The sequence below is a fragment of the Helicoverpa zea genome, chromosome 21 (genome assembly GCF_022581195.2).
Source record: "Helicoverpa zea isolate HzStark_Cry1AcR chromosome 21, ilHelZeax1.1, whole genome shotgun sequence".
Lineage (NCBI taxonomy): Eukaryota > Metazoa > Arthropoda > Insecta > Lepidoptera > Noctuidae > Helicoverpa > Helicoverpa zea.
This window is the reverse complement of record NC_061472.1, coordinates 1478297-1490411: the sequence shown is the minus strand read 5'-3', so window position 1 is coordinate 1490411 and position 12115 is coordinate 1478297. Positions and strand designations below refer to the sequence as shown.

Sequence of the window (12115 nt, the reverse complement as noted above, 5' to 3'; positions counted from 1 at the left end):
GGCATAAAAGATTGATTAAAAAAAATCCCATAAGGAAGCGATTCAAAAATTCGTGGTAGGTAGTTAATTACAAACAACTTTGAACGCGACCACTTTCTCCGTCGGGAAAGTATCACAACTAGTTATGCATTTTAAAACAATTTTAACGATATATCGATACATCGGTATCGCATTGTATATTGATATGAATATTTTATTGCTAAGTAATTAGGTAGATATTGTTTTATTTTTTCTTTCTTTTTCGATATATTACTTTAATAAGAGTGTTACGAAATCTTTATAAAATTCATAATTTACTTGCTCGTAGCCGTGGTCAAATAAAAGGTGTGAGAAAACAAGTGACTCAAAAATAACAATTACAAGAGGAGAAATGTACAAAAGGAAATTATCTAGATATTACATGGTTAAAATCAGTAACAGACTTCCTCGTGCCGAAACGAAACGATTCACATTAATCATTCCTTGACCATAGACAGTTAGCACTTTCTTTTTCAATCGGTATTTTGGCGGTACATACCTACATCCTTTAGAAATCTTGCTGGCTCATTACTTGTAATAACTATGGTTCCTTCCTGTTTTCTATAGTTTGTGCGTAGTCAGTTTTTTTCTACAATAAGGCTTAAAGTATTAATGCAGTATTTTTAATGGATTATTATTTTTTAGGTGGAAAAAACCACGTCATCCTTTCTCCTTAACATAAAGATGCATTTGCTTTTAAATTCATGATTAGCTATTACTTTCAAAATTAATTGAAAGTGAGTGATAGTAAGTAAATAGGTACCTAAGTATGCAACATATAAAAACTTGGGTATAACGTCGTATTTCACAAAAACCGATTAAGTAGGTATTAGAATTTCGAAATACACATTCCTAATTAGGCCGTTGCGTTTACTGCTAAATAATTACCAATTCGTTAGGCTAATTGTGCATCATTGTTTCTTTAAATTAAGTAATTGTCTATATATCGTGGAAAGAATCTATACTTATAGTTTAGTAATAACATGAATAGTTTTGAAAGATAACTTTTCTTCTGTTTCTGTTACAGCCTTTTTATCGTCCCACTGCTGGGCACAGGCCTCCTCTCACAAGAAGAAGGATTGAGCATTAATCACCACGCTTGCTCAATGTGGGTTGGTGATTTCAGACTATAGTTCCCGGTTTCCTCAAGATGTTTTCCTTCACCTTTTTATCAGCCATTGGTGTCCAAGATATACTTAGAAAGTACATACAAACTTAGAAAAGTTGCATTGGTACTTGCCTGACCTGGAATCGAACCCACACCCACATACTCGAGAGGTTGGTTCTTTACCCACTAGGCCACCACGACTTTTTTCCCACTTAACTTTTCTTCTAATTGACGTAATAATGTCTAGAATAGGCTAGTTTCCTAAAAAATAATAATTAGTCCGTCTTGTAGATTGTCCAAAATTAAGCGATACGTATTTTTTCTTTTTTAAATTGGATCAGAACTTGTTAAGATATAGCGTGTTAAAGTTGCGTGTGACGTCACAAGTTGCTACAATTTTCAGGACACTGTGACGTAAAAGGCCCCCACTCCTAATTTTTGAAGTGTATTATCTTTGTCATTTTATGTTTAATTAAAAAAAGAAAAAATACGTATCCAATATTTTTTGATTATCTAAAAAGCGGACTAAATATTATTTCATTATTTCGACCCTGGACACTACCCTATTGTGTACTAGTTCAGTAATTGAAATAAGATTGAAGTTACTATCGTACTTAAGTAACTAGTATTTTTATACCAAACTGCAAATCATAACCCTTCCCATTAGCATTGATAAAGTCGGATAATTAAAAGGTCAACTTGAAAACCTTCTAGTTACATATTTTTCCGCATTTAAAGAATATTAGATAAGTAAGTACACAAAATAGCCGAAAAACGACGAAGGAAATATGCGATACTAATCTTAATAGCAAGCCTACATAAACGTTTTGCGTAACAAACAAAACAAAAAACTATTCATGAACAATATTACGTAATTTTGAGAAGTTCATTATCAACGTAAACTGCGTTGTAGAAGTTAGAAGTTAGATAAGCTTGATATTTGGCAGCTACTTATATCTTTCAGCTTATATCTTTTATCTTTTATTCATATTTATATTTTAACTTATATCTTTTATTGATACTTTTATTGCTGTTTCCGACTGTCGAAGTTTTTTTTATTCTTTTAAGGTAGTGATATCTCAATAGTTTTTGCTTCTAGTTATTACCTATTCCAGTTGATTTTGGTAAGGTTGGATGCTTATGAAATACCAGCTTCTGCCCATAGTTTCGCTCGCGTCCCTCCATCATCCCCCGAGCCTTTTCCCAACTATGTTGGGGTCGGCTTCCAGTCTAACTGGATTCAGCAGAGAACCAGTGCTTTACAAGGAGCGACTGCCTATCTGACACTAGCATCCCTCCCTTTGGCGTCTCCTATTTTTTGGCGCAACAGGATAAAAGGAAGGTAGTACAGCCTTCTTCGATAAATTGGCTGTCTAAAACTGAAATATGTTTTCAGATCCGACAACCATTTTCGCGCATCTATATTTTTACGTAGATTTCATTGAGTGCAAAGAAAATAAGTGATATTATATACTGGTTTCGTATTTAAGACTCAGACGTTTCTTGAATGACTGAAAGCACCCATAAACTTTTACTGTATCATAAAAGAGAAAATGAAAAGAAAGTCCGAACATTTAATAAATTGTAATGGTATCCTATTTCCTTTAATAGTTTGACGTTCGCTGCTCTATCATAATAAATAATAATAGGCTTGGCTATGATATTGATAGATTAATTTTGTCTATGTAAAAAAATGAGAAGAGAAAGTGTCAAAATTAAGCAGCGGATGGACGAAGGCTTCTCAAGGCCAGGATGGTTGGCGATCCTTGGAGGAGGCCTACGTGCAGTGCGGTGTATGGCAAATGGTTGATATGATGATTATGAGAGTAAAATCTGTTGTTTTTTTAAAACATTTTTTTTGCCTGACTGTACCTGTACTTACACAGTAAAAAATATTTAAGTATGATGAAGCAGTGGCGTAGCGTGGCGGGGGCAGGGGGGGCAAATTCCCCGGGCGGCAGCTTTTAGGGGGCGGCAAAATTTAGCCAATTAAAAAAAAAAATTGTTCTTATAGTATGAGCGCCGCTACATAAAACTGTCTAACAATAACAAAACATTAAACAAGAAAGTTGAAACTTTTTAAACTTAAAATTAATTATTGTTAAAATTTGGTACTTAAAACACACGTAACACTACATTTTACGTAATTTTGGTTTTGAGTCTTAACTAAAAAATAATTAAAATTTCGCGCTCGCTTCGCTCGCGTAGTATTCAGAAACTGTATGCGCTAAATTTTACATCTGTCAACAAACAAACGTTAAGTACGTTTGGGCTAAATTTTACGTAATTTTTGTTTTAAATCCGCTAAAAATTTCGCGCTCACTTCGCTCGCGTATTCAAAAACGATATGCCCTTATTTTTGCATCTGTCAACAAACAAAAAGTTAAGTACGTTTGGGCAAAATTTTACGTAATTTTTGTTTTAAGTCCGCTAAAAATTTCGCGCTCGCTTCGCTCGCGTATTCAAAAACACTACGCCCTTGTTTTTGCATCTGTCAACAAACAAAAAGTTAAGTAGGTACGTTTGGGCTAAATTTTACGTAATATTTGGTTTAAGTCCGATAAAAATTTCGCGCTCGCTTCGCTCGCGAATTTGGAAACAACATAGGCAAGTTTTTCTTTATTTGCTTTTGCTTACCTACACAACTGCCGACATGCGTCTAGCAGAGTGCTAATTTAGGTAAACCGATGAGGTGGTCCCCGGCAAGACAAACTTTAGTTAAAGTGGTCCCTCATGACTAAAAGGTTAAGAACCACTCACTGGTTTAGATAAACTTGAATGCTATAAGCAATACCTACCTAGATACAAGCCAAATTTCACGCTTAGGTATAGTTAATGGAAACATGCCATGGAACCAACCATGGAAACTAGTTTAAGTGTTAGTCCCGTAAATTAAATTAATTTGTTAAACAGTTTAAAGTAGCCCCGCTTTTTAAATTATTTCAATTCCATATATACTTATAGTTACCTACTTCGCTAGCCTGCGTTACCGCGGCTCTGGAACATAAAAGGCCTTCGACGGAACACGACGGTTTTTAGTCAGTAAGAGTCTGACACTCCCTCACCGCTGCTAACCCACAGCGGGAAGGGTCATTTGATGATTTTTAACGTCGATACAAAAAAAAACCCTTTTTTTGAAGTCGGTTAAAAATGACAAACGGCCAGTAACACTTGTTAAAAAAAAACACGGGAAGGGGCGGCAAAATCGACAACTGCCCCGGGCGGCAGATACCCACGCTACGCCACTGTGATGAAGAATATATTGCATACATATTTTTATCCAAGCGACTTTAAAGCTTTTCGCCTTTTAAATAATATTTTAAAACCTTCGTAGGAATGACGCATTTCGATATAATGTACTTATGTACGTTAAATTTATACGGACAGCTGATTACCTTTGAAATGTAGGTCACAGTCGTAATTTTACCGTAACATTAAATTGTACGAGTTTATTTATTAATTTAAAGTAAGCTTTACACTAAGGTAAGTAACTACCGCATTATAATTGGAACTTTTTTAAAAATAAAACTATGGGATTCATTGAGAAAACATTGAGAGAATGTGAAATATTCGTTTTAAATTGAAACTTACCTATGAGCACAGCCAATAAAAGCAGACATCCGCCAAATAAAAACGTAGACTTCATTGTAACTTTTTAAAATTCAAATCCTTACACTTTCACCAAAACACTAATTTCACTGCATTACGCGCAACGCAAAATAGTTTTAACGAAACAATCAATTTATTCCACACCCATTTTGTTCACTAACACCAAAAACACGATTGAAAAATAAAATTTTTCATTTACGGTGAATGCCGCCAATTTTTGACAGATCGTTTTTTTAAAAGCGCGCGTCGAATCACGTTCGAAAGTCAAGCGCTAACTGCGCATGGCCGGCTTCGAAACAGGTGCGCAAACCGGCAGAGTAAACGACCCGTATAACCCTACCAAATCGAGAACTTGCTAAATTAGTTACGCGTTCTCTAATTGAATGACGTGCTGATTTAATCGTGTTATAATTTGTAGGCGTTGAGCGTAAGTACGGATAGTTTGCGTTATCAGACTTTCTATAGTTATTTTCAAATTATTACGTGTAAGTTATTTTAATTTGAGCACAACACTGTAAATTCTTGTGTATCACGTCGTAACTGTGAGGTAACAGTTTGCGTGATGTCATTAGTTAAGAACTAAACTATCGCCGATTAAATGTAGCGTTAATTGAAATAAAATTGCTTACAATAAAAACTTTATTAGGTGCATCACCAGGTAATTGCACGTTATAATTTTGTATGTGCATGAAAATAGATTTCGTGATAAAAAATGAAGGAAATTATGAATTCGAAAATACATATTATATTTGAATTTTTTGCATCGTCTTTTTTAATTTGCTTAGGCAAAAAGTTTTTTTCTTCCACATATCTTAGCAGGGTGTTAGTGGGTACTTCCGCTTTTCCAGTAGCTACCACTATACATATAATCACAGAAATGTAATTTTATTACGAAGTACCTACGCTTTAATTACTTGTTTATGACTGTACCTATGTATGTCAAAGTCAGCACTTTAAACTTATTAGTTAAATGAACTTGAACTATCGGGGTGAACACTATTACATGGGTTTATTGCTTGACTAGCAGAACTTTTAATTATAACAGATCATTAATTTTAAAACTTAAAATTCAAATGGTTCCTAGTGCCTACTAATACTATTGAAGCCTAACCGTCTAAGTACTATTTGCTATGGTAGAATTTCAACTATCTTCTTTAAGGGCTTGAGAAAAAACTATACCATCCTCATTCAAATTACTTAAATAAAATCTAAGAATAATGTAACACACACATAACTCATTTTATTTATTATACTTTTTGCACACATTTTACAAAAAAAAAATAACAATGAAAAAAGGCGGACTTAACGCCTTAGGCGTTCTCTACCAGTCAACCTTTAGGTGGAACTCGTCAGGCTATTCTTAGTCCAGGAATAGCCTGAGGGAACAAATGATTGATATGATTAATACAATTAAAAATAAATAGGTAGGTACCTAAATACAAAAGCAGTGGATGGTCCCTTTGCTTAATTGCTCAGAAAATTAGAACATTTTTGAGATAGCAATAGCTAACACTGTTATTATATTATTGTGACGCTTTGCTTTAAATATTCGCTATTTATAAGAAAATTATACCTACGCCAATTGCAGGCAAAATTTGTTTGGGTCTGATTTTATTTTACCACCTTATGTAACATATTAAATACCTCTATTTTTGTAAACATATACCCGTGTTTTCACAGAATAAATTATCTTTATTGGTATCTTTTAGAACTTTAATCAAGTTTAATAAAAAACACAACACAGAATCCGGCTCCTAGCCTACAATAAATACACGGCTTTGCGAATCTGCAGTTTTCGCTACAAATCGATCGTCACGTAGATATTAACATTGCCATTGGACGACCTGCCTGCAGGCTTGTCATTGAAACTAATTCGTACAAACCTGACATAAATTAACGAATTACTTAAGTAAGTATCTGGTTAGTCGGGTTTGTAAGTATTAGTGAAGGGTCATTTAATCATTTTGTCGTTGATTTCAATGAAGCTTTTGGTCATGGAGACGTCATGCGTTCTTAAAGATGTTAATTTAATGGTCAATAAGGTAGAAGATAACTTAAATATTGAAACAATAAACCTAAAGCTCAAAAGTTCTTTTGTTTGAATTGAACGCGCTAATTTCAAGAACTACATAAATATGTGATGATTTCAAAAATTCTTTATGGACATATACTTTCGTTGACTGTGTTCGGTTTTTGGATACAGGATATTTATTTTAATATAAGTAGTGCAAAAGGTGCAATGGTGCAATGTAATGCAGAAGGATGAAACACATCTGCTGACACCAAGACTGTGTTAAGTATGGATGGAGAGCGAGAGTAACAATAAAAATGAATGGATTCCCTGAGAGGTGACAAGTGGATTACCTACGGATGAAGGAAGGAATGTTTGACGGCGAGGAAGAGAAGCGGAAAACATTGCGCTTAGGTACCCCTAATAAAAATGGTAAGTAACAGGGCAAGAAGAAGAGGAATAAACACGTTCAAATTAAAATTTATACTTATAAGTATCTACCTACCACCCAAATAGGTAACTGTCTATCTTTCTGTTTGTAAAAACCTTCGCAATGTACCTACAGTTTCCAAACAGTTAACTGTTAGGTACTTAGTGATGTTTCTGAGTAGGTTAAGCTTCGTCACGCTTGTTAAACCCATTATTTGTTTATAGTGATAGATAGCAGAAGCCGAGTAACTCACATCAGTTAATAATTTATGCCTACCTATGTTTATTTTAATACTTGTTGGACACTAACAAAAAGTTAAAAACTCCTCCTTGCCTACCGTTATTTTGTGAACTAATCCTGTCCAATTCTCTCTTTCTCTCTCTCTCTCTCTCTGCCTATTCTGTTTATAAATGTAATGACACAATGAACGGTAATGACACAAAAAGTAATTTAGCGCCATCTATTATGACGCTATGAAAAATGTGTTGCGAAGCTCAGTGTTACAGCCTCAGACGTAGTTGTTCAAAGCAATAAATCCAGATGGCGCTGTTATAAAAACCCGAGTTATCAAATGAAAAGTACAGATGGCGCTACCGCATCACTTATATTCTCGTATCATTAACAGATTAATAATAAGTTAATTAATTAATGCATTTCATGAATAACAATCAACAACCGCCATTAAAGCATTAAATGATTATTTTATTGTGTATAGTTTGAACTTCCACATAATTCATGTATCAAAATATATAACGAGAATACCCGCCGTTTACTTTTTTTTTTAATACTGCATTGACTCTGTAAATTAATCGTTATGCCTAGATCCGAACTCAAAATATAAATCAGCTGAGTGTTTAAAATTAAATAAAAGGAAAATAATAAATAATTTATTTGCTCATAAATAGTAGGCTGGAGCTCATGACGCCATCAATATAATACCACAAACGGTTTGAAGGTTGGTCGCCATCGCTTACGTCTTTACGTCGTCGTTGGCAGTGAACGGAACGAAGTGTCGTCGTATAGATCGCTCGCTGGCTGGCTGGCTGAAAATAGTGAACCAAAGTATGAGTTTTCGAAATATGTTCGAATAAAAAGTGTGTAGTGAGTGACTGTCATCCAGCAAGATGGTTGATGACGTGAAAGATATTACCGAAACCGCTGAAAGTAAAGGTATATGTGCAATTATAGTTGAAATGTGGCGTTCTAGTGTTAAAATGTGATTGAAAAATTGTCTAACCCTAAATCGTGTCGTGGCCCCACGTAGTGGGCTCGTGTACCGCTTTCGAGAATGTCCGAAGTGTGATACTATTCTCACAATTGTGTGTTTTGTTTTTTACCTATATTTGGACGTCTTTTTCACGTCGTGGTATGTTCTATAATTAGAAAAACGCTCGCCAGACGGTAATAGTTGGCCGAGAATGTCTCCGAAACGTTAGGCCTCCGTAATGTCATAGTGCCGTACATAACTTGGTTTTTGTTAAGTTAGCTTTATATTTACCGTTATTTGGTCGTTTTATTTTACTTTCAGGAGATATTTGTGTGGTAAATTCCCCGTTAGTGACGTAAATGTAATGATACGTTGGTTGTATGATGTGTAATTTGAGTCATATTAAATGATTAGTAATACGAACATTTAGCCGCATAATGTATATTCCGCACGTACATTGCAGGTAACTTTCTACCTGTTTATCTTATCACAGCTGTATCTATGCGTAATAAGTGAGAATTGCATTGGAAATGAAAATTTTCATCATAACAAGTTCAGAGAAATGTTCATAATCTACCTTTGATAAAAGATAAACTTTTGCCTGGTATTACGGCAATAAGTACGTAAGTAATGATAATATTATACTTGTTGGATAAGAGAGGAATAAAACCAGTAGATTAGCATGATATACAACAAAGCTACTTTATATTTATGATTGTTGTTGATGCAGTCAATAATGTGTTGTCATTGGAAGAAAAGCATAGAAGGATATTATCAAGAAATCATTCACAGATTAGCTATCAATATTAGCACCTATTGTTGCCATTACAATTTACACAATACTTACTAACAGTCTGTCTCAAATTCACAATAAACACATATCAACCAGAGTACAATATCAGACTTTAAACCTTATTTTGCTAGCTATTGCAGGTGGCATGACAAAAACCTTGACCCTATACTTGATCTCTGCAATAGGTATTTTCTTATAAAGATAAACTATTATGTAAACAGATATTTTTAAAGTATAAATCTGCTAATAGTGGAATGAAACTGCCAAAGTATTATGGTTAGTCTAGCTTCTGCCAGCGGTTTCACCCGCATCCCATGGCCATTGCTCTGAGAACCCAAATCAAATATATTTATTTAACATTAAAATAACTTTTTTCATGTTCGAGTCATGTTGTGAGGAAGGTGATGAGTATGAACATGGACGGATATAGTGGAAGAGGAAGACCAAAAAAACGATGGATGGATTGTGTGAAAGTAGATATGGTAAGAAAGAATGTTATTTGTGAGATGACGGCAGATAGAAGAGTATGGAAGAAGAAAACATGCTGCGCCAACCCCAAATGAAATTGGGATAAGGGCAGGAGGATGAAGATTAAAATAACTTTTCAAATATGTCCAGTGTTTAAAGTTGTCGTCCTTTCTTAATAATATGTTCAAGCAAACAATCTCTTCAGATTTTCATTTTTAGTTCAGATATTTTGTAGTATAGTCTTAAATCGCTTTAAGATATATATTTTAATTTTTGGTTCACTGTGTATCTTTGAACAATTAAATAGACACATATTTAAGCTATTATTTACACTACCATTAGTCCAAGGTTATGTAAATCAATATTGTTATGCTAAACCCGCCTCTCTACTATGTACCTGTCTCATTATAATAAAGTGTAGGAGTAGTCATATACCCAAAACTGTAAGACTAACCAGTGATGTATCATTTGAGATCTTTAGCTAATAATAATTTTGTCCATCCATAATTCTTAACAAAACTGTTGAACCAATGCCAATGCAATCTGGTTTCCAGGTAATTTCCCCGCACATGATTTCCCTAAACCTGCAGGACACAGCTAACTTTAACGTTAATTTTAACGTTCTAAGTCTTAGAACATTAACTTTAATAAAAAGGAAAAGCCTCCATACAAATATTATTGCACAGTAAATGGTGGTGCGGTCAGCTTTCCTGGTCTCTCTTAATCACAATCTATTTTGAAAATTTCAACTCATCACAATACTTGCAGAATTTTTATGTTACAATATTCAAGTAAATAAATTCGTCGTTCGAAGTCGTGGTGGCCTAGTGGGCATAGAACCAACCTCTCGAGTATGAGGGCGCGGGTTCGATTCCAGGTCAGGCAAATACCAATGCAACTTTTCCAAGTTTGTATGTACTTTATATATACTCTTCCCTGCCGATTTCGGCTATGGTGACTGCTTTCAGTTATCATTGAGAGAAGAACTAGGATGATCAGCTCTTCTATGCGCCCTTTGATGGCTGCAGTACCCTATTTTATGTGTAAACGTGCGCGAGCATTGGCTGCACGTTAGGATACCGTCCACGTAGTTATAATGAATGGCTACTGGTGTTTTAGCCTTAAGAGCATCACGCTTCGCATCCAGTGCGGATTTCCTTTGCTCTTCGAAATCTTTGATCGCATTTTTAAGTAGGCCTCTCCATTCAGGGCGGCAAATGGCTTTTGTCTCCCAGTTCTGAGGATCAATGTTGCACCTTTTCATGTGTCTTTTCTGAACATCCTTGAAGCGTAAGAACTGGCCACCTTGTTTCCGTCTGCCGTTCTGGAGTTCAGAAAAGAAGATGCGCTTGGCCACCCTATCATCATCCATGCGTAAAACATGACCGCACCATCTGAGCTGTCGCCGCATCAGGTACGCTTCTATGCCGCAGACATTCGCGCGTCGTAGCACTTCGGTATTTCTAATCCGATCCGACCATTTGACTTTCAGAATGTCTCTTATGCACTTTAGATGAAATCGGTCCAGCGCCCGTATATGTTTCCGATAGAGGACCCATGTTTCAGCCGAGTATAAAAGATTTGGGAGGACTATGGCCTTGTAAACGGAGATTTTTGTCGAAAGCTTCAAATCATGTGTGTGTAAGACCTTGGCTCGTAATTTACCGAAAGCCGCTGATGCAGCGCCAATGCGATGGTTTATTTCGGTATCAAGGTCACACTTGGATGTAATTGTGCTGCCCAGATATTTGAAGGTATTCACTTGCTTCAGCTCAGTATCGCCAATGTTTACCTTGACAGGTTCTGTAGCTCCTTGAGAGTCGCTTGCCATTACCTCAGTTTTCTTAACACTGATTTTTAGACCGAAACGACAACAGACTCCCTGAAGGTTAGTCATCAGGTTCTGGAGCTCTTGTGCAGAGTTGGTAACAAAACACAGATCATCAGCGTACATGATCTCCGTTATAAGAGCATGAGATACTTTAGTATATGCTTTTAATCTGGCCAGGTTGAAAAGTCCCCCATCAGTCCTGAAACGTATTTTGATTCCAGCAGAAGTTTGTTTGAGCGCTTCACTGACAACGACAGAAAAGTAGAGAGCAAACAGTGTTGGCGCAAGCACACAACCTTGTTTGACCCCACAGGTGACAGGAAAGAACTCTGACTGATCACCATTATAGGTAACACAGCAGGTCATCTCGTCGTGCAGAAGGCGAATCATTCTCACAAACTTCTCAGGACAACCTAATTTTGCCAGTAAAGTCCAGAGGGCTTCCCTCGGCACGCAGTCAAAAGCTTTTTCTAAGTCCACGAAGCACATACACAAAGGTTGGCCTTGTTCTCGGCTTTTTTCCTGGAGTTGCCTGATGGAAAAGATGGCTTCGCCGGTGCCCCTGTTAGGTCGAAACCCAAACTGAGTTACTGGCAATATGGCTTCGGAGACTGGTAAAAGCCGGTTGAGAAGAACTCTG

General features: G+C 35.9%; 2 protein-coding genes across 9 annotated transcripts in view; one reads left to right on the top strand and one right to left on the bottom strand.

Moving 5' to 3' along the window:
- Positions 1-5010, bottom strand: part of LOC124640977 — a 59237-nt gene extending 54227 nt beyond the window's left edge. Inside the window, exon 1 of one of the 2 annotated variants that reach the window (XM_047178974.1) lies at positions 4718-5010. In XM_047178974.1, coding sequence (XP_047034930.1) covers positions 4718-4772 — 55 coding nt within the window. In that variant the 5' untranslated portion in view covers positions 4773-5010. The remainder of the gene's footprint in view (positions 1-4717) is intronic. The other variant, XM_047178976.1, reaches the window with a different exon arrangement.
- A 3139-nt stretch (positions 5011-8149) lies between these two features.
- LOC124640945 (proteoglycan 4-like) overlaps positions 8150-12115 on the top strand; it is a 65749-nt gene continuing 61783 nt past the window's right edge. For 4 of the 7 annotated variants that reach the window (XM_047178914.1, XM_047178917.1, XM_047178918.1 and 1 more), the window contains exon 1: positions 8152-8346. In XM_047178914.1, coding sequence (XP_047034870.1) covers positions 8301-8346 — 46 coding nt within the window. In that variant the 5' untranslated portion in view covers positions 8152-8300. Of the gene's footprint in view, positions 8347-12115 lie in introns of all 7 variants that reach the window. The other 3 variants (XM_047178913.1, XM_047178912.1, XM_047178921.1) reach the window with 3 other exon arrangements.